The sequence below is a fragment of the Silurus meridionalis genome, chromosome 8, assembly GCF_014805685.1.
Source record: "Silurus meridionalis isolate SWU-2019-XX chromosome 8, ASM1480568v1, whole genome shotgun sequence".
Classification (NCBI taxonomy): Eukaryota; Metazoa; Chordata; class Actinopteri; order Siluriformes; family Siluridae; genus Silurus; species Silurus meridionalis.
Genome location: NC_060891.1, coordinates 22,321,506 through 22,345,538, shown reverse-complemented (window position 1 = coordinate 22,345,538; position 24,033 = coordinate 22,321,506). Strand labels below are relative to the sequence as shown.

The 24,033-nt window shown below is 35.2% G+C and overlaps 1 protein-coding gene across 4 annotated transcripts in view; it reads left to right on the top strand.

Moving 5' to 3' along the window:
- Nucleotides 1-24,033, top strand: part of alk (ALK receptor tyrosine kinase) — a 457,491-nt gene that overhangs the window by 400,755 nt on the left and 32,703 nt on the right. For all 4 annotated transcript variants that reach the window (XM_046855620.1, XM_046855619.1, XM_046855621.1 and 1 more), the window contains 6 exons: nucleotides 4,221-4,346; nucleotides 8,194-8,328; nucleotides 8,553-8,653; nucleotides 10,307-10,470; nucleotides 12,055-12,149; nucleotides 21,789-21,923. In XM_046855620.1, the coding sequence (XP_046711576.1) occupies nucleotides 4,221-4,346; nucleotides 8,194-8,328; nucleotides 8,553-8,653; nucleotides 10,307-10,470; nucleotides 12,055-12,149; nucleotides 21,789-21,923 (756 nt within the window). The remainder of the gene's footprint in view (nucleotides 1-4,220; nucleotides 4,347-8,193; nucleotides 8,329-8,552; nucleotides 8,654-10,306; nucleotides 10,471-12,054; nucleotides 12,150-21,788; nucleotides 21,924-24,033) is intronic.

Here is a 24,033-nt window from a genome sequence, read left to right as displayed (position 1 = left end):
CCAAACCATCTCAATCTCGCCTCCCTCACCTTGTCTCCAAAAGGTCCTACGTGCACTGTCCTTCTAATAAACTCATTTCTAATCCTGTCCATCGTCGTCACTCCCAACCAAAACCAAAACTAATACTTAACTAAACTAATAGTCTCTCATTCTTTTGAAGGTACAATATTTTTTCACAGTAAACGCATTTTATTATTTTTTTCCTCCTTTGTCAGAGCCACAGTGGAACAGTCTGACAGAGAGTGATGATGCTATGGCTGTTTGCTGGCCAACCAACCATGACTTGGTACAGTTAATTGAATTCCTATTCGTATTGGATCAATTGTCCGGAGGGAGAGGGGAGTGTGATCCACAGGCATTTATCTTCAATCCTTTCTTCTTTGCAGATGCCTGTAGTCTTGCTGTTTATGCGCTATAATTTCGACAACGGCACAATAATGATTCAGAGAAAACATCATAGAGCGAGGGCTTTGTAAATGTGTCTATGTATTATGGCTTCTAAGGGATGTCACTTGTTGAAATTTCACACATATGAAGTATGTATTGAATTATATATATATATATATATATATATATATATATATATATATATATATATATATATATATATAGAGAGAGAGAGAGAGAGAGAGAGAGAGAGAGAGAGAGAGTACAGACCAAAAGTTTGGACACACCTTCTCATTCAAAGAGTTTTCTTTATTTTCATGACTATGAAAATTGTAGAGTCACACTGAAGGCATCAAGGGCTATTTGACCAAGAAGGAGAGTGATGGGGTGCTGCGCCAGATGACCTGGCCTCCACAGTCACCGGACCTGAACCCAATTGAGATGGTTTAGGGGTGAGCTGGACCGCAGAGTGAAGGCAAAAGGGCCAACAAGTGCCAAGCATCTCTCGGGGAACTCCTTCAAGACTGTTGGAAGACCATTTCAGGTGACTACCTCTTGAAGCTCATCAAGAGAATGCCAAGAGTGTGCAAAGCAGTAATCAAAGCAAAAGGTGGCTACTTTGAAGAACCTAGAATATGACATTTTCAGTTGTTTCACACTTTTTGTTATGTATATAATTCCATATATAATTCCACATGTGTTAATTCATAGTTTTGATGCCTTCAGTGTGAATCTACAATTTTCATAGTCATGAAAATAAAGAAAACTCTTTGAATGAGAAGGTGTGTCCAAACTTTTGGTCTGTACTGTATATATATATATATATATATATATATATATATATATATATATATATATATATATGCATGCATAAAGGCTGTCAATCTATTCAAATATTTAATTCAGATTGATAGCATGATTGTTATAAATGTGCCTTAAATGAATATTTTTCAAGTTGTTAATACACTAGCTAAATGTAACATGTGTTATATTAATTTTGCTCAAAATCTCTCACTTTGTTATTAAGAACTCTTTATTTATTTAACTATTTTACACTCTGGAAATTATTATTTTAATATATATTTCTGTTGAAATGTCATGTTTCTTTAGTTATATTTAATTGTATTAATAATTTTTTCTGGTTGTTTTAATTGTTAAATATGGTACGTGGCTCCTTTAAGAATTATGTTCTGGTTCAGTTGACAGTAATGGCAGTTGAGGAAATTCAATGCTAAAATTGTCTGGGAAGGCAAAGTTTAGTGATTCAATTAAATTATGATTCGGTGGAGTTTGTTAATATTTTTAATATCTGATTAAAGAAAGGACATCGTGAATAAATAAAATCGCCTCTTTTATATTTATTTAGATTTTAAATAAAAATTGTAAAAAAAAATTTTTATAAAAATGGTAAAAAAAAATTAAAAATTAAGAAAAAAAAATGTACTGAAGCTGCATGATATGTAGATGTAAATTAATCTTTATTTCATTTTATAAAAATATCAGCAGTATAGTAATAAAAATAATACTGATCATTATCAATAACATCTAAATTGTAAGTTAGACTAGTAGTTAGATCTTAAAAAAAATTATACAAAAATAAATACAAAAAAAAATTTTTTTTATACAAAAAAAAATACAAAAATAAATCAATAAAATCAGTACAAAAATTTATTAACTCATATTTTTGTATAACAATGTAAATTTCCCAGGAAACAAAAGTTCTGGATATTATAGCACTGAATAAACAGGCATTTCCTCACTGGTTGGCATGTTAGTAACGGTTTCCATCCTGAAGACTTCCATATGTGAAAAGGCCTAATGCTACATTTTTACCTCTAGCTTTTACAAATCTTTAAAACTGGTGACCCTTACATCAATGCAGAATACTCATCATTATAGAAATGCCAATGTATTAGAAATAACACCTTCGTATAAACCAATGACTCGTCTTACAGCTGGAACTACGATCAGATCTGCTTTAACAGGACCACTGAATTAATTAACACCTTAATTCAAATCATATATAAGCCATTAGGAGATGTTTTTTTCCACCCAGAAAGATTAATATCATCATAATGTAGCACCAATCAGGTTAAAAATGGTTGTGCAAAAAAGTAAGAAAGAACAGCATGGACACTAAGCGGCAGTCTACGAAGAGATTTATGATTTGCGAATGGGAAATATTTCATTGGCAACATTCCAACATTGAAATGGAAATAAAGGAAGCAATTAAGCAGTTTATTGGGTATGCAGTTGTATTTACTTGTTTGCATATAAGTTGATCAGAGAAATACGGTGTGCGAGAGTGTGTTTTAGAGAGATGAGTAAGGGATCTAATGATTAAAGAGATGTGTGTGTGTGTGTGTGTGTGTGTGTGTGTGTGTGTGTGTGTGTGTGTGTAAGGAAGTAAGAGAATGCAGCCCAGCATTCAGCTTTTATGTTTTCTTCTAATGAAATCTGTTATCGCTGGGGTCAAGGACACTGTGCTCTGCTGAAGAGTGTCACGATAAACAGTGGCGCCATTTTTTTTAAAGATTCAGGAAAGTAAAAAAGATCGGCGAGCACATTTTTCTTTTTTTGTTTTTGTTCGGCTACACTTTATCTCATTTAGTGGTAGATGAACCAGGCTATAAGCGTGGTTCATATTTACAGCTACAGACACGGCTGACTTGCATTTGCATAGATATGCAAAGCACCGGCTCTGTCTCATTGTGCTCGTTGATGCTATCAGGTGCCAAAGCACATAAATACAGGCACCTCGCTTTACCTATCTGGTTCACTGTGCACAGTTTTCCTATTGTGTCTGATATCGCGTGGCTAACGTACCGTATGCAAAAGAAAATTCAAAAGGTAAATAAAACGTTCTCTGGCTGGTTCTGCTGCGTTTTTAATGCGGCATGTTCCTTTTCGAATCGCTCACCTTCACATGTTCTATAGTATATGGTGTACTAGACAGGAAAGGTTTTACCTTTATTCTCTTTCTCTCTCTCTTTTTTTTCCCTCACTTTGCCATTACTTAGTTGCAAACACTTTGGCAAGTATCCTTTGCTGTCATCTGTGGCTATAAAGAACCAGTGACTTTGCCTTTAAGTGCTTTTATGTTCCATTTCACTGGTGTTTCAGCTTAAGATAATGGTCGTCTCTACTGAGGCTTTAACCAATGGCATCTGATTTATGTTTCTATTGGAGGGTCAGAGAAAGCATTTACACAGTCGTTTCTTACATTTGTTTCCTCATCAACTGCTTTACAAGCAGCTAAAAGCAATATAGTGTCTTTTTGCTATTTTAAACTGCAGAATATTGGAGTTGCGGAACATTGGGGTTCTTGTAATATTGTGATTTTTGACAAATGTTCCCACTTTTTACGTATTATTTGTATTCTAATATGTATTTATGTGATCCAACTCTATAATGTCTACTTTTATAGAAAAATTTATTTTACTGTATTCTATTTGACATTTTTTTTGTTGACATGTTTTTTTTTTGTTTGTATGTTTGTTTGTTTTGACTGGAATTTGCTCTAATTGTAATTTAATATTCCAATTAAACTCAAATAACTTAATGTCTTTGGAAAATAGTTTTTTTCCCTTTTACTGCTATACTAAAATAGCCATTTTTAACAAATATTTGTTTGTTTGTTTATTTGTTCATTTATTCTTTCATTCATTCGTTTTTAATGATGTCAATCCAATAAATTCAGATTCATCCTGATGATCAAGGCCGTTTTGTAAAACCCTGTTTTGTGCTGTGCGTGTGTGTGTGTGTGTGTGTGTGTGTGTGTGTGTGTGTGTGTGTGCGCGCATGCATGTGCTTCTGTCTCTCTCACCATTCAGAGATCTCTCGAAACGTGACCTTTGCGGGCCGCTACCACTGCAAGCGAGGTCAGGAGATCAGTCTGGAGCGCTTGTGTGACTTCACTCCTGATTGTGCTCAAGGGGATGATGAAGGAGAGCCATGCCGTGAGTATTACAGCGACCCACAGGGAAATGCTGGCATAAAGTCTCACAGAGAGTGGAGGGCAGAGAGCAGCAGATCTCTAATGAACACTACATTGGTCATCCTTATAGACAAAAAGATCTGGGTGCTATAGATGCAGCTGTTCAGTATGAAGCGCTGCTTGTCACATGTACTTTCAGAGGGTGAAATCCATTACCTTTCTCACCTCTGACAATAGCTGCCCTTTCTGTTCTGTCTCTTTCTCTCTCTCTCTCTCTCTCTCTCTCTCTCTCTCTCTCTCTCTCTCTCTCTCTCTCTCACACACACACACACACACACACACACACATTCACTCTCTCGCTCCTTATTTCTTTTCTTTTTCTGGCTAAGAATTAGCATATTACATCTGACTACTTGTCCATAATGGATTCTTGGTATGTGTCTTTTTTCCAATTATAGGCAAATTATGCATGAAAAATGAGGTTTGGCACTGTTCGGTTATTCCAGTGGGTACATCTTTTGCACTTTTAACACTTATTTATGCAGTATAAATGCATTGTTTCTTTACAACTCATTTAACAGAAACCTTTTGATCTCGAGCAGCATTAAATGAGCTTTAGATGTGAAGTCACCTTTGTAGGTGAAAATATGGACGGAAAATGTAACTGAATAATGTTGGGTTCTTTACCTCCTAATGACAAGCAAAAGTTCTCTCTTTCTCTGGATATTAAACTTTCACTCTTCTGGAAATAGTTTCCACTAGATTTTGGAGTGTGGCTATATCATTCAGTAACAAGGGCCTAAGTCTTCTTCTTCTTTCGGCTGCTCCCTTTAGGAGTCGCCACAGCGGATCATCCGTCTCCATACCACCCTGTCCTCTACATCTGCCTCTTTCATACCAACTACCTGCATGTCTTCCCTCACCACATCCACAAACCTCCTCCTTGGCCTTCCTCTTTTCCTCATACCTGGTGGCTCCATCCTCAGCATTCTCCTACCAATATAATTCATGTCCCTCCTCTGCACATGTCCAAACCATCTCAATCTCGCCTCCCTTACCTTGTCTCCAAAACGTCCTACATGTTCTAATCCTGTCCATCCTCGTCACTCCCAACAAAAACCTTAACATCTTCAACACAAGGGCCTGAGTAAAGGATGAAAAACAGATAGTAGTGTGGGTCTCAAGATCTTCCAGTCCAACCCTTGTAGCTCATATCTTCACAACGCTGGCTTTGTGCACAAGGGAATGCTATATTGATACAGGTTTAGGAGGCCCAAACCCCAAAGTTCAAGTGAAAGGCAGATTGGTGGTTTGAGTGTTAAAACATATATTTCAGAATATATTATTTGTTTATTACATTTCTTCTTAGACCTGCATGTTCTCCCATTGTGTGTCTGTTAAAAAATAATTGACTTTAGCAGATCGTAGCACAGTGGCTGCCTCTATACTCGCCCTTTTTATCGTTCTATTCCGCGCCATCTTCCTGTCAAACGTGTCAGTCACGTCATGCCCAATACAGCAACCTGCAGCATTCAGAACATTCACAGGCGTTTGTCATGAACAAAAAAACAACAATAATACATCACGGTATTACAGGCAGTTTGGATTTATGTATTTATTTAGTTTAGTAGTTGAATGTTTAGAGTGTGTATTGACTGACTTGCACTCAATGACTCAATCATTTCAAGAAACAGATTTTTCAACTGAGCCAATGTTTCACTCGTTATCTCAGGTGTAGATATGTTGAACAGACTTTACCCTCATATTGCTTTGGCTTAGTGTAAAGCAACACATTATAATTATTGTATTAATTCAATAAAAATGTAAAAATATTATTTCACTGACATCTACAAAACTCTACAGCAGCTTCTGCTCACTTTTATTTTTTTCTGATTGGATATTTCAGAAGAGACCTTTTTTTTATCTTAAATAATGTAATAATAAAGAAACATTATTTTTTACTCTTTTATTTTATTCTTTTATTTTTCTAAGAATACATTTATTTATTTAGTTTGTTAGTTAAAGCTTCATTTTTGTATCTAAGCAAAATTGTTTATTTTATTATTTAACTTTTTCATTTATTTCTTTGTTTGTTTGTTAATTGACTGATTCGTTCATTCATTCTCCCGTCTCCAGAGCCGACCCCTTTAAGGAAAATCTGCTTAATGTTTTCGCTTTACATAAAATAAAATGTCAGCATCGTCAGTGTTTGATAATTATAAGGCCATTCTATTGTGCTCCAAAACGATGCTGCTTCCTTTGTCATGAGAATCATTAGTTATAAATTCACATAAAGCTGCAGAAGCGTTGCACGAATCCGATCCCAACCTACAGAAAGTCTGATACCATGTAATCACCCATAACCACGCGTGTTTTACCAATGAGATATTTAGTGTGTTAAGTATCACACTATTATTACAATCAGTTTTTTGTAAATGTAGCAGCCTTGAAAAAACCTTAACTCTTAAACAGCTCTTTATTTTTTTTCTCTGTATTTGGAAGAATCCCAATCACAAAGTGTCATTCAAACATTTCTTTAAATTACCTTGCCAGCTTGCTCTTCTTAGTATTGATGATGATGATGATGATGATGATGATGATATGACGGTGCAAATGCCTTGCATTTCTGACATCATGGATCAAATCTTGACATTCACTTAGCCAGACATTTATTTTTTGCACACTATCTGTTTTTACTGCTTTTTTTAAAACTGCCTCCTTCCATGATTTGATCTGACAGCCAAAGCAAAACATTTACACATTATTTCAAGTGAAGTACATTACAGCAGAGCAGAATCCAGCCACGGTGACATCCAATGAGTTTTCCCAGGCAGCTACAAATAAAAAAAACCCAAAGAAAACGCTCATACTAATAAAGATTTAATCCTGCAAGTAAAAAAATTCTGAAAAAACAATATAAGCCTAACATTCAGAGGAAAATGAATCACATCCACCCAAGTTGTATTTTAGCTTCCTGAATAAGTTCAACTTCTCTTTCTTCTTTTTTTTTCTGCTTCTGGTGAGCACTTTGCTGAAGGATGACACTGAGCAGGTCGATATGTTTACACTCACCCGGTTAATAGTAGTCACCTCCGTTCTGCCTCGTCTCACCTCAGTGGTTGATTGGATGCTCTTGAATCCTGCCTCGCCGATCGCTGATGTGCACCAGAAGTAATCAAACTTCCTTCAGCTACATTTGAGGGCAAAATTCTGGATTTCAAGGCCATTCGGCTCGTTAATCAGCTTATATTAAAGTCCAACCGAATTCTTACTTTTATTTACTTCTTTCTTTTTTCATCCCATTTAACTCATAATCTTATAAAAATTTGAAATAACTTCTTTTAAATTAGCCAGCCAGATCACTCCAGTCTAACTACCACTATGCAAGCATGACATATTCCTTTGAAATCAATTAAAGCTGTAGTAATCGAAACCTCAGGTGTGTGCATGCAGTTTTTTTTAAAATAGCGATGGAGTCTATTGCAGAAACACTAGAAATCCTTTTTCCCAATCCCCCCCATTGCTTTTGTTCATTCTTTTTCTCCTTTTATAATGAAACACATATCAATCCTAACAGTATTACATAAATCCACAAGGATTTCCTAGTGGATAGGATGGTAACTAATAAGGCTTTCTCCCCCTCTCTTCAACTCCATTAAACAATCTTCATCTGCATTCCGTCTTTGTTGTCTCTGAGTTCCTCACGACTTCAAAAATACGTGTCCAAAACACTCTTGTCAGAATCGCACAGATCGCCTCAGGATCAAGCTTTACTTTTTTCTTTTGAGTTACTCTGTTTCCTAGGCTCTTTTCTCATTTTGTCCTTTTCACTTGTCTCTCTGGGTGTCTTCACGTCCCTCTCTCTGCAGGTCAGTTCCTTAACGGAAGCTACTGCTCTTTTGAAGAGGATGACTGCGGGTGGCAGATGGTGTCAAGTAAAAGTTTGTACAAAGCAGTCCATCTTTCTCTGCCCAAAAGACTTACAAACAGCTGTCCTTCCTCAGGTAGGTTTTCTGCAGGTTACACACGTTATGATTTGAGTCTATGTTGTTAAATTGTACTGAATCCTATGAATATAATCCCACCATAATTGGTACTATAATCTAGTAATTCTGGCTACCTTCATCTCTAGAAGTGCTTCAAATAACTGATGTTTTTTTCTGTTCATGTCCTGGCTTTCATTTCATCAGATATTTCATCACATCTGGCTTTTTTCCTTTCTTGACAGGTTCTGTTTTGGCTCTGGAAAATCAATCCAAAGGTCAACGGGGGTCAGTAGTTGTGCGGAGTCCGCTGTTCCTCTACCCTCTGCGCAATGCCCCGTGCATGGTAAGAGAGCAGAAATTCTGCATTCCGCCCGCGGAGCTGAGCGAGAGAGCGAGAGAGCTGTGTGGCCAGCTTTATTTGGATCTCAGAGGAAATTATGTTAAGAGCATTTTTCATCAGGCCCTCTTTCAAATTTCCAGCAAATGTATTCCGCTCTCATTTGAGTACACAGGCAACAAAAGATGCAGCCATTAGCAAGGCACTGCATACTGATAAGAGGTTCAGATACTTAGGGGAGGGTTTGATCAGCAAAGACAAGAGGGGTTGTATGATTAAAATGCCAACTTCTTTCTTGATAAAATGTCAGGGCTAAAATCGAGACTAGTTGATTAATTGAATCACCCTGTAATGTGGTGCGATGATCTGCTTTTAATTCTGTTTTATGGTAATTCCTCCACGCCATCATTTTACTTTATTTTAAGGTATAGTGAAGTGTTTTGCATATTCTATAGATCAGGGTTAGATTCTTTTTTTTCTGAATTAATTAAATAACAAAATATTCTTAAAGCTTAGAAGGAGTAATGGAGACATTCAATTCAGGGTAGAGATTATTATTATTACACACTAATGCAATTAGATACATTTTCACTGTGTCTGCGAAAGAAAAGTCGAAAGCGAAAGAAAGTAAAGAAGTAAATGGGATCAGGTAGAAATAGACACAGATGGAGGTGGAGGACTCAGCTGGCCGGAGTTCCTGATTGACAGCTCCTGATAGACGGGAGGCATGGGCTCTTTGTTGTACGTATGGAACCAAGAGCACTGTGCAGCAGCTTGGCTACGCTCCCAGAGATGAGTAAGAACTCTCAATGAGAACTTCGGTCTCGCTCACCTTGTCTCCTACTACTTGTCTGAGCAGCAGAGCTGGAAAAACCTTACTTGCTCTAACAGCTGGCTGTGTCGCCCTCCACAGTGTGCCACCTTAAATTCTGTAGGAGGTGCAGTAGCAGAGAATAAGGACTTGGTGTCACACTGCATTACAATGAGTGAATTCATGAGATAGGAATGGATTCTGCTGAGGCTCCTTTCTACATTTATTTAATACACCTAGCTTTCACATTATGCTTCATGTATGAGTATAAAATAACAGATAGGTTTATATATATATATATATATATATATATATATATATATACATGTGCAAACTGCTACAATATATACATGTGCAAACTGCTACAAATCGCTAGCAAGAAACCAAAATGTACAAATATAGAAGGATATAGAACTGAAAGTTGTAGCATGTATGTTAACTGCTGACTCGGATTCAGACTTGGCTCAGATCAGGCTCTCAGGTGAGACTCTATAAAAAACACACACACTAGAATCCAAGTCCAAGGATAGAAAATGTTTATTCGACTGTACAGTCTTTAAATGTGTAGAAAAACCAGTGTCCAACAGGCTGAAATGCACTCTAATTTGAACATAGTTACATTTTTCTGGTCATGGGGTTGGTGGATCTGTTGTCTATCCCAAAACACTGGTCAGAATACCTCCTGAATGAGATGCCAGTCTATCACAGGGCATCACACTTATTCACAAACTTAACACATACAAGCAGGATTGAAGGATGTGTGGGTGGTGTATCACAATGTTTTTTGTTTGTTTTTACTGTGTACCAGCCAGTGAGGCTTTCTACAACGATTGTGATATGATCTGCAGGTACGGTTTCAAGTATGTGGAAGTCCAAATGGACGTCTTTCTCTCTGGATCATTGAAAACAGCACAGGACCCGAGGGCCAAAGAAGTCTATGGAACTCCAGCAGCGAGAAAATGGACAAGGGATGGCGACTCGTCACTTTCCCTCTGTTCGGATTAGTTGATTCGTAAGTGCCTAGTTAGTAAACATCTAACCGAATAGAAATACAGTACATTATTTAAGTAGAACAAATGGTGTGTATTGTAAGGAAACAAATTAAAATGTGAAGACATTAAACATTTATAAATACTTATTAATATCACGACTGGTTCATTTAAGCTACAATTCGTTTAGTGTTTTTTTTTTTTTTAGAACCATTTGTTAGAAAATGTTGCAAGCAAGAAAAAGAATAATGTGCAACTGAGAGGAAAAAATGCCTCTGGCACATTGACAGTTGCAATCATGAACTTGAATGATGTAGCTGAGGTGGAGGAACTGTCATAGGAAGAATTCCCAAACCATGCTGACAGTTCTGGCATTTCTACCTCAGTTGGTCGTTTTTTCAGTGTTTTTTAGTTGTTCCTTGTGGATGTCTGGTTAAAATGTCATTTTAATATTTTCAAATAAACAAATTAATACATAAATCTTCTTCAGGCCTTGCCCACTTCAGGTTTATTGCATAATATAGTACATAGGGTGTATTTAGACTTCCATCATTCCAACAATAGCTCTATCTGAACCAAAAGAGGTGGAGGAAAAAAGTAAAAAAAAAAACAAACCCAAAAACAGTTACTACTCCATGCTTCAATAGTTTGCTGCTTACCGGCTTTTTTCCCCAGAATGCACAGTTGTGTATTCTACATTCAGTTTTGTGCTAAACCTCATATTCACCCTAAAATCTTAATGAATCCCACTGAGATCAGGTCTGTTCTTTGGTCTCGCTCCGCCATATCATTCGCTCGTTCAGAAAGCAGGCAGAGAGAAGAAAAGAAAAGAAATCAATGTACAAAACATTACCATTCAAGCACATTTTCACTCCAATTAGCAACCGCACTTGACTTGCGAGACAGTAGAGCCGAGAGAAAAACAGTGGGCTGATTCATCTCCGTGTTCTTGATTGGGCTCTTTCGGCGTTCGTGGTTTGCTAATGCCCATCCTCAGAGAATGATTAAGATTTCAGTTTTGCCCTTTTTCTTGTACTTCAACTTTTTTTTTTCTTTTTCACTTTGGCTTAACCCCCCTACGTGAATTCTCTACCGTCCGGTTTAATATTCTACAATGGAGCTTCACAGGGTGATGTCGCCCTTTAACATATGCCCCCACCTAGATGAGCTTCCAGCCAGGTTGCATATTAACCTCATTCTCATATTAGATTGACGGGAATTTTCAAGGTTGTATAAAATAAGATTTATAACCACAGGTGCTGCAGACATCATAATCATTTCTGAGCATTTTCAACTTCGCGTAATTTTTTTGAAGAATCAGAATCAGAATTTTCCTGAGAGCCTGCTTGCCTTTTAAGTGTTCTTAAATCTCACACACAATCAAATAATAACAGGTCGGCTCTGAATATTGTACTCCCACTCCGGCGCAAATCGTCTTTTAAACCCTTGCAATCAGCGAAGCACTGACTAGTAGTTTGATGTGTAGTTATTGAATTGATCTCCTCTGTTTTTTTGATGTTGGCCCATTTGTTTCCTTTAGCCATGATAGAAAGCGTTTCATGTCGAAACAAATAAAGAACAGAAAAAAACTCTGTGGTTCTGTCCAGGTTCTACCTCCAGTTTACAGCCGAGATTTCCTCTGGCTCTGACGTGGCATTTGCTGTGGATAACTTCACTCTTACTATGAACTGTTTCTTAGAAAGTGAGTAACCTTTTTTTTTTCCCCTAATAAAATTATCCTGAAGGAATTTTGCGAATTATGGTTCTATTTATATTTTTATATTTATATTTTAGTTGGATACATATTTTTGTTGGTTCTTTACTATATTAAGATTTTTTTTTTGTTCGAGATTGCATTGTTTAAAAAAAACAGTAGATTTAGTCATTTTATTATATTTATTTATTTTTTCATTAATTTCTCTATATTCCTGATTTACATTTATAAATGATTAATTTTTTGTTTGTCTGTTTTACTTAGTTACTTGTTTGTTTTTGTTTTTTTCAGCAGAAAAACTTAACTATAATAATGTTAACATATCACACAATAAGTCAGATTTGGAAACTTTGCTGTTTTTGTCCTTTAAACTGACTGATTGTCAGAACTTTATGGTCTAATACCTAAGTTATCAAACTATAAAACCTCCAGCATCCTGTTATCTATGGCCTTCATAGCAGATTATTCACATTCAAGGTTCAGGCTTAGCCTACACAAATTTTTCTCCTGCCCACCCAATTGAAGCTGGATTTTATTTTAGCCGAAGGGAAAAATAACACAGAAAACTCCAGCATTATTTCTAACTTCTGATTGGCTCAGCAGCCTACAGCTAATTAACAATGATCAGTCTCGAACTGTCCTACCCAAAGCCCCTGCAGCACAGTATATACTGTAGTTCTTCACTGCTCGCCTCATGCTACTTTCTTTATGACACGCTTATAAGCTTTAACTTCATTCTGGCTTTAAATTAAATTGTATTACACTTTATTAAATTGCCCCTACATCTTAACATGTGTAATGTATGTTTTTTAAGCCTATAAGCAAGCCTAGTGCTGCAAGTATCTCTTGTTTTAATTTCAGTTTAACCTCCACAAGCACTGCTCCTCCCCAGTAATCAAAAAGTGCCCCAAAGCACACCCTTCTCTTGACAGTTTTAGCCACAGTTCAGGCGGTTAGAAACTGCGATATAACTGATAAACAATACAAATGAAATTTTTGGTTATAAAGTAATAAAGTGAATGAAAAAAAAAACGACACTTCTTTGTATAGTTCTGATATTGGCTTGGGTTTAGTAAAAAAAAAAAAAAAAAAAAGGAAACGTTCTATAAAAGTGGAAAAAAAGAAACTTTTCTATATAATGTTCTGATTTTGTACTGAAGTTTGAAAATAGGCCTGATAAGTTGATTTAGGACTTATCTGATCCAATACAAACAAGATTTATGGAGTTTAAAGTTAAAATACAGTTAAAGGTTTTAAGTTTTTGAAGTTGGTTTCGTTATCACTGTTCAGTTCAACATTGAATTAGATTTTTTCTAATTTTGTAAATATTAGTTATTAGGGTGAACTAGATTAGGTGTTGAGGCCACTACCATTGATTGCCCACCTATTATTTGTACCAGCCCATCTTAATATAATTGGCTAGAACTGGCCCTAATTCACATATATCAATGCAACAAGTATCAATGCAACATTTCTTGCTCATCCCTCAGTTGAGAGGGAAGCTATACTCCGCTTGTTTTGTTCTAATAAGCATAATAATTATAGTGTTTGCCTGATAGCAGGTGGACTATAAATGTCCAACAAACCATACACATCAGGTTACACAGATGCAGGTCCCTGAATGACAATTGTCTATAATGATAGACGTGCTATAATCACAACCCCGATGTTGTTATGCCTGACATATATGGAGGTGTCTAATGCCATTGCAATGAGTGCTGCCCATTTTGATATTTACAAGCCATGGTTAATCTGCATGGAATCAGAAATTAATTTTTTTTATCAAGCCTGTCTTGTAAACTGATTTGTTCTTCAGTTCAGAAATGATAATATTGCCCTGTCACTCAACTGTCACCTGAATTCACAGCCACGCCTGGTCATCTATATACAGTATATCTGCTTTTAAGCCTAAAACTGCATATTTTATTTGCCTTGTGCAGTATACACCACGCTCTAATTAAGCAATAATGCAAATTCTACAAGTGCAATAATACGATTAGACTAAATCGGGCGAGCGTGTTGACGCCGAGTTCTGAGCATCGAGTTCCCGTTTGCAGCTGTGAACAGAATAATAATCACGCCAGAACAGGATTTTTTTGGAATCGTTCAGAGGAGCCTCTGTCTGAATACGATGCAGCTGAGAGAAGAAACAGAAGTGCTGCTCATTAACACAAAAGGGTCGCGTTAAAAGACTAAACCCATTTACATGTGCAATTCGAGTGAGCTCTGCCGTGCGACCCGTAAGCCAGATTTCATGGTTTCAATGATTTTAAATCATTCAGCTCAGAACTGAATCAATAATCTGTAAAAGAAACAGGAAAGGTATTATAAGATTATCACACATTATTATCATTATTATTATTATTATTATTATTATGTTTATTATTATTAACAGGATCTCTTTGTCTGTTTGTTCTTATGCATTAAGGATATATCAGATATATGCATGGGAATGAGTGTGTAGAATTGTATGCATGTAAGTAATGCATGGCTTTACATCTAGTTGTTATATTTTCTATGTACTGTATATATAATTTTTCCACAATTTACCCAAAGTGCTTCTGGGCTTGTATAAAATGTTTAAAAAAATTAATAAAATTGTGACCTAAAATACAGAAACAAAAAAGCTGCCACACGAATTAAGGGGATCATCAGTCGTACTATCAATCTTCGAATAATAAACTTCCAAGAGGGGCGTTGTTGCGATCATAATTCATTATTGATGCACGGGAAATGGTTGACATTCATTGTGAAATATTTCTCCTCCAATTTGGAGCTGATAATATTTGCCAGCTTAAATTGATTTGACATGGTGGCACTAGGATGTCCTGCCTCTTCCAGGGCCCACAGATGGCTCCTTTTAATTTCAAGTATGTATGCATGCAAGAAATAAAGTAGTCTGATATCTCAAATTCTACCCCTCGTCCATCAGTGAGAACTCCATCTGGGAGAAATTTGAGAAAGTGCATGTATATTCTTAGCCCAAGACATGCTGGCATCATGTAGTGTTGTGCTACATGCCTAGTAGTTCAGTGTGTGTGAAAATGTGTGTGTGTGTGTATTTGTGCATCCTCTGAAATCCATCCATCTACCTCTTGTCTGCATTGTTCTCCAGCTCAAACTGAATGCTTCGGTGTGTGGGTGTTTGCTCTCATTTTTTTTCCTCACCTTTTCACATCGCAGCAGGCCTCCATTTATACCGTTTTTTCATTATTAGTTTTGCTCTCATATGATGCTTTGGACAGGAAGCCATATCAATAATAAATGGAGGACGGAGGGCACAAGTGCCAGCCGCAAATGATAACAAAGCTAACAAAAAGGAATTTAAAAAAGCCCAAATCCCCCTTTTGTCTGCAAAGGCCTTGACTCTCTAGCAGGTTTTATTTATTTTTTGGTGATGTCTGATGCACAGCATTAGAGAAACCTCTCATTAATGAATGTCCAGAAGCAGAGCTCTGTCTCTGGCTGCCTTGCAGCATTCATTAATGTGTCTGCAGTAACCGTTCCTGGTGTTGCTGTTTCGTTTTTAACTGGAGAGAATGGAATTAGGCCAAAATGTACAGTGTCGCTGGAGAGATTAGAAGTATATGAACAAAAGTTTTTTTGTTCGCACAGAGTGTTACTAGTCTTCAGGTATTCAGTTACAGATATTTCCAGGCTAATTAATCAATCAAAAATAGGAATTCCATTTGAGGTCATTATTACTAATACTTGTTAGTCAATATTGTTGACTTTTGTGAACACAGTATGACAATTTAAAAATTGTTTATGTTTAAAAATATAATGGTTTGGGTTGTAGATACACAATAAACTGGAATATCATTGAGGTCAATAGTATTTGTTTTATGTTGGACATAATATTAATAGTAATAGTAGTGAGCATTGATATATTTTTATAGTACATGTTTTTAATAAAATAGCATTGCATGGCACTATGTTCTGGTTTGTAAATATGCTACTAATACGGAATAAATTGTGGTCACTGTTAAAAAAAAAATCCTTTTAAGTTAATATTACAAAAATATACTTATCAGACATATTTGTTTCATGCTTTGACAATCTACAAATAAGGTTTTGTGTTTTAGATACACAAGAAAATATATGAAAATGATCTAATATTTAATATCTTTAAATTATTAGGTCAATTATAAATATATGATTGTATATATATATATATATATATATATATATATATATATATATATATATATATATATATTTTTTTTTTACAACTTAAACACAATATGACAGTCTAAATATATGTTGTAGATGTAAATATAAAAATATGGAATTACATTTGTGGCCAATATTAACAATGCTATTGGTGTATAACGGTATCTATTTATGTATGTAGGTATATTTATATATACAAATCCCTCCATTGCCAAGCTGCCACTGCTGGGCCCTTGAGCAAGGTTCTTGACCCTCAACTGCTCAGTTGTATAAATTTGATAATTGTGAGGTGCTCTGGATAAGGGCTTCAAATACCGTTAAAAAGGATGTCAAACAGCCCTAGACTTAATTCTCATCTTCAATCAAAGAAGCTATTTAACTCCAAGTTTAGAATCGCACATAATAGAGACATATACATTTGTTTCTGGCCTCCTACATGCGTAGCTCTTACATAATCTGTGTATAGCACACAAGCCTGTAATTAGTTTTGCGGTCTGAATACTGATGTACTGGCATTTCTCACTGCATGTGGATAACTCGGCTTTAAACCCTGCTCAATATACACATATAACCATAGAATTTTTATAGAATGAATAGAATAAAAGAATAAAATAGAATTAAAGTTATTAAAGTTATTCTGTTAACACATGAATCATAAATATAGCAAATAGCAAGCTTTTATATGTGTATGTCTGTAAATGCATTAGAGTAAGGATGTAAATATAATGTAAAACTACCAGCCTGTTCGTCTGTGTTATAGAAAACTAATAAATGCATACTGACCAACCAGAAACAGAAGAATTTAACAGAGCTGGTGTATAATGGTGTATGAATGCATCATTGCTATTAGCAAACGTAACCTTTTTTTAAGTTCATTTTAGTTCTTTGTAAAGAACATTACCATTTTTCAATGCAGTCAATTTGAATTTTATTACACAATCCCATTGCTGTATTTGAATGACTTTCCTACAAATTTACATTGATTCATAGCTTTAAAAAAATGATTGAAAACACACTTTAGCTCTTTCTGACCTCACCATTAATGGCAATTTAATGTCAAATTGAGAAATTTCCTTAATATTCAGACTGCGCAATGACTCTTTACAATTCTTTGGGTAAGTACTAGTGCTTTCCTTCACCTTCCACCGTAATTGCCAACAAGTTTTAATACCGTACTTAATGAGAAATTTGATAGATTAAACAAAGAGAGCATTCACTGAAAGAATTTTCAAAAGCTTTCCAAATGGTTTTCATTTCTCTTTTTTGTCTCAGTGGGCCGATAACTCAGAAAACAGTCATGATTAAAATATGGCTCAGATTTCTTTTTTACCCTAATTCTTATTAAACTTGACGATCTTAATAACTACAAAATGATGCATGTCTTAATGAAATATTACAAATAAGGACTAACCCCTTAAATTATGTGTATTATTTACTTCTTTCATTATAATGTATGTTTTTTTTATGTATGTGACAGAAGATAAGTCTAACAAGGTTTTGGGCACCTGAACACAACATCTGAATGTGCTTATTTAACATTTAGTCCCTATTTGCTGTTATGACAAGCTCCAATCTTTTGGGAAGATGTTCCACTAAATTTGTTTTGGGATGTGGTTAGCGTTCCAATGCATTCCAAGATGTTCAATAGGGTTAAGATGAAAACTCTATTGCAGGCCACACAAGATCTTCCACTCCAACCCATATACAGCAAACCATATCTTCATGGAGCTCACTTTGTGCAGAATGGCATTGTCATGCTGGAACAGTTTCTCAGTTCGAGGGAAGGAACATTGAATTAACTAAAGGGATTCACATGGAGGAATCCTATACAATTGTGTGCCTCCATATTTGTGGTAACAGTTTGGAGAAGAAACACATATGGCTGGAAAAGTCAGGTATCCCATTACATTTGTCTATATAAAGCAAAGTTCAAAGACAAAATAATAGTGTGGACCAACCAATGGTGGCAATGACTTAAATGGGTTTAAGAGTTTTAATCATTTACCTGAAAAAGGCTAATCATAACTCAGCCAGCTCAGCCAAGACAGCAACAGTGGATCTTGCTCTCTGGGTGGGAGGGATAGAATTATTCTCTACCCTATCAGCTAAATTGACATAAACTATAAGACACACACACACACACACACATACATATATATATATATATATATATATATATATATATATATATATATATATATATATGTGTGTGTGTAACTGTAACCAAAAATACTCTTAATAGTTTACTTCTTTCTTTTTACTATATATATATATATATATATATATATATATATATATATATATATATATATATATATATAGAGAGAGAGAGAGAGAGAGAGAGTACAGACCAAAAGTTTGGACACACCTTCTCATTCAAAGAATTTTCTTTATTTTCATGACTATGAAAATTGTAGATTCACACTGAAGGCATCAAAACTATGAATTAACACATGTGGAATTATATACATAACAAAAAAGTGTGAAACAACTGAAAAATGTCATATTCTAGGTTCTTCAAAGTAGCCACCTTTTGCTTTGATTACTGCTTTGCACACTCTTGGCATTCTCTTGATGAGCTTCAAGAGGTAGTCACCTGAAATGGTCTTCCAACAGTCTTGAAGGAGTTCCCAGAGAGATGCTTGGCACTTGTTGGCCCTTTTGCCTTCACTCTGCGGTCCAGCTCACCCCTAAACCATCTCGATTGGGTTCAGGTCCGGTGACTGTGGAGGCCAGGTCATCTGGCGCAGCACCCCATCACTCTCCTTCTTGGTCAAATAGCCCTTGATGCCTTCAGTGTGACTCTACAATTTTCATAGTCATGAAAATAAAGAAAACTCTTTGAATGAGAAGGTGTGTCCAAACTTTGGTCTATACTGTGTATATATATATATATATATATATATATATATATATATATATATATATATATATATATATATATATATGTGTGTGTGTAACTGTAACCAAAAATACTCTTAATAGTTTACTTCTTTCTTTTTACTATATATATATATATATATATATATATATATATATATATATATATATATATATATATATATATATAGAGAGAGAGAGAGAGAGAGAGAGAGTACAGACCAAAAGTTTGGACACACCTTCTCATTCAAAGAATTTTCTTTATTTTCATGACTATGAAAATTGTAGATTCACATAGAAGGCATCAAAACTATGAATTAACACATGTGGAATTATATATGGAATTATATACATAACAAAAAAGTGTGAAACAACTGAAAAATGTCATATTCTAGGTTCTTCAAAGTAGCCACCTTTTGCTTTGATTACTGCTTTGCACACTCTTGGCATTCTCTTGATGAGCTTCAAGAGGTAGTCACCTGAAATGGTCTTCCAACAGTCTTGAAGGAGTTCCCAGAGAGATGCTTGGCACTTGTTGGCCCTTTTGCCTTCACTCTGCGGTCCAGCTCACCCCTAAACCATCTCGATTGGGTTCAGGTCCGGTGACTGTGGAGGCCAGGTCATCTGGCGCAGCACCCCATCACTCTCCTTCTTGCTCAAATAGCCCTTGATGCCTTCAGTGTGACTCTACAATTTTCATAGTCATGAAAATAAAGAAAACTCTTTGAATGAGAAGGTGTGTCCAAACTTTGGTCTATACTGTGTATATATATATATATATATATATATATATATATATATATATATATATATATATATATATATATTATTTATTAGAGGTGTATTTATTAGAGGTTCCAAAATTCATGGTTCGGTACATAACTCGGTATTTAAGTCACAGTTCGGTTTAATTGTTGTATGGTTGTGGGGAAAAAATGCATACCATGAAATTGCTTGTCATTTGTTGATTAACGCAGTTATCATATTGATAAGTTATTATTATCAATATTTGCGATCATCAACAAGTCATTTTTAAAACAATGTTAAATAAATGCCTGGTTGGTTAAATAATATTTAAAAGAATATTTTATAATATTTTATAAAAATAGAATAAATAAAATTCATGCAATACACTTTTTTAAATTAAATTGATTCATTTGAAATCAGCACAAAATAAGTTGCTTAATAAATCAAATTTATTAAATGAAAAAAAATTGCTAAAATAGTTTCCATTTGTTAGACCTCATTTGGGCAATACAGACGTGTGTGTTGTGTGTCTGTCTTCATTCCTTCCATCCTTCATTCATTAACTCCCTCAATATGTAGAACTCTCAGGATTTGTGATAAATAAAAGATAATGAATCCATAGCTCCAGCGTAAGCCGGAGCGATACAGTTATAGTGATAGCAATATTGATTTTAGCTTTTTCATGCATGTGCAAAACATATCTTATTTCTGTTACGGAGTAAGTAGCCACAGTCACACGTTGCTAACTTTAGTTTCTTTTATTTATTTTTTTATACCCCTGGCATTGTTGTGTATGTTTTACATTTTAATAATTATAAAACAAAATTGCTCAAAGTGGAGACTAAACAAACTTGTGGTCAGCCAGTTTATAAATTCCAGAGAAAACGTTATTTTTCATAGAATTTAACCATGTTCCGCATTAAAAAATGATTGCATTCATGTGTACTAACCTAAAAGAAAAATTTTGGTGTAAATATGTGTACCGTTACATTCCTATATACATATATTTATATATATTTATATATATATATATATATATATATATATATATATATATATATAGCACATAATGGAGCATATAATAAGCATATAATGAACATCTAATATATATGTAAATACATATCTAAGCTCATTTTCCTAATCAGAAACATTGCTGGCCTGTTTAAATTGAGAATGAGGCCAGCAAAAGTCTGGGCCACTCTTTTAACCAATCGTCTGCTCCACCACTGATGTCTCAAATGGGAGAACTGATAATAGCTTTGGTGGCAGTGTGCACCATGAAAAGCTGTGAGCAGTAGGGAGCACAGCCAGATGATGAATATGATGAATGATGCCAGCCCAGGCTGAAGTGCTGTGGGAGTTGCTTTCATGTGAGGGTTTTATTTTTGTTTTATTTTCTTTCTTTATGATGGGGATTTTTACACAGCCCCAGCACTGTTAGTTGGACTACATTTGAGGTGATGGGTTACCTGGTTTTTGGAAACTTGCATATGGACTAATAGCTAGAGCTCATCACTGTAACTAAGAAATGGGCAAATGTGTCCTGAATTTGGTCAAATTAATACCTAAACATTGTTTCTCTGTTTTTTGCTATTGTTATTATCTTTTGATTTTTCAGATGTGATTACAAATTCATATGTGTACTAAATGAGACCAGGTTACATAATATAAATTTTTTTCTTTAATTTATGATTTATGATTCATATCTTGTCTATCTATTTCTGCTTGGGCAAATTTAACCCTCAGTGACCCTCACCAGGCTGTTACATAGATCAGCTAAGACTTTCATATGAAAGTTGGCATGAAATATCTTCATTTTCTTTTCAGCTAATGGAGAATACCCACCAGTGGCTCCAACAAGTGTTACACCAGTACCCTTCAGACCGACTAATCACATGAAGACCATGACACCAGCAGAGGAAGGGGCAGGGGCACTGGGTCTTCTTCCCATGCTTGTAAACTGTGAGTTTTATCCTCTTCACTTTGGAGTTCATCAACGTCAAATGTTCCTCTAATATTTAGGCTAGAAATTTTTTTAGGCTGTTTTTATAGCAAACCGTTTGTATAGTAAAAAAAAGATGATCAACTGTTCAATACAATATAAAGTATAACAATTTTGGTAATTAAGATTTTTTTTTTTACTAAATTGTTAAACGTTTTCACAGTTACTTATACCCAGGACTTTTGGTTCATGAATCTTGAGTATTCAATTTTTCTAATAAAGGGGGCTAATAAAGTTGTGTAGTGTGAATCTTAGAAATAGCATAAGTTGCAGAAATGAATAGCATTATAATCTTCGTTATCACTTACGCTTGTTTGCAAAGTCAGTGAAGTACTAATACATTTTTTAAGGAAAAAAGCATATTTTATGGAGAAAGGCATAATGATAAAAAAAAGAACTAGCAAACTACGTCAGATTGTTCACTTGTTTGTCTATTCCTTTTTTTTAAACATGAAATTGTCTTCACAAAACTGACGAAAAAAAACTGGAGAGAAATATGTCAGTTCAAGTTATGCATTTTAAATGTACAAATGTATCCCTAATGAGCAAAACTTACAAGCTGTGTTAGTTTGTACTACAAGAAAGAAATGGCACTTTGTACAAAAGATTTTTATAACCTTGAACATTGCTACACTCTTTTCCAAAATTCATTTTCCAATTGTCCAATTTAGCTCTAGTTTCACACTTGAAAATTCATACCAATGACATTATCTGGGTATTATTAAATTATTGGAATTATTACTTTTTATTTCTGTGTTGCATTTTGAAAGCAATTAATGTGAGTAATTTGCTACATTTTCAGCGGGAAGAATGAGAGGACAGGGAAATGTTTTTCTCAGTGTTTTTACTGCCAGATTGCTTTACTACCTTTACCTCACAGACCATAGAGAGCTCTAAAAATCTTTCTCTACCTGCATACTAAACCCCATAACTGGAATGAAGATTTTCTTACATGTGTCTTTTACCATGTGACTTAAGGTCTTGGGAAACATGAAAGTAAAAGCCATCTCCATCATACACTGGACAGGTTTAGTTGTGTGTATACAATAAATTGAAGTCGTCCCTAAGATTCATTTAGTTCCTGGTTAATGGAGCCGAATGGAAGCACCATACTGCACATTATTTTTATTCCTCTACACGTCTGATCTTTCTATTTATTCTGATTTATGGTCTTTGGGCAAGGATTTACTCTCATCCAAGTAACTGCATTAATCAAGGCTTTTGGCAAGGACCCAGGTGATGTTTGTGACAGGGTTCCCATGCAATCGCAGCCTTAATAAATCTGAATAGGATCCTAATCTGCAATTCGTTAAGACCCATTAGAGGAAGGCGGCTCAATCAGATATGGTCCCCTGTGGGACAATGTGTTTATGGCAGCTTGCCCAACTCAAAACGCTAACTATAGGTTATTTGAATCTGAATGCTTTTGGGTCTAGAAATCCTAAAAATTCAAGACATACCCTGTGTTCTGTGCATGTACTATAATATTCGGTCATTTCATATTGGCAGAACAGCCAGGGAGGGCTGATTCTACAATAAATGCTAGGACAGGCAAAATCTTCACTCGCGGTAGTCAGACTGTAAACCTGGCAGTTTGGATTTGCCTGAGCTCATTGAAAAACATTTGTGCTATCATAACGTATCAGACTCCGAGAGAGAGAAGAGATCCGTGCGCAGAGGCACTTTAACAAACAATCCACATCCAAATTGAAATTGTAATCGAAGTCGGTAAACAGGAAGTAGCCTAAAAAAAGAGATATCACAGTGCAAATATTCCAGAGCATTATCCAAAAAAAACAAACCATGAAAATGAGCAACGAATAAGCGCTGAATAAGCAATCAGGGGAATACTAAGGCTCAAAACAAGACTTTGTAATTAAAAGTCATGGGTTTTTTTGCATTTTTATATATACTCAAGCACTGGTTCCTGGAAGCCTGAGTTGCTAGTGATGAAAAGGGAGAGGATCTTTTTTTTTTTTTCTTTGTTTTGAAAAAATATATATTTATTAGTTGTTTATGTATACATTTTTTAACAGTGTTGGAAATCACAAACTCACCAAAATATTATGT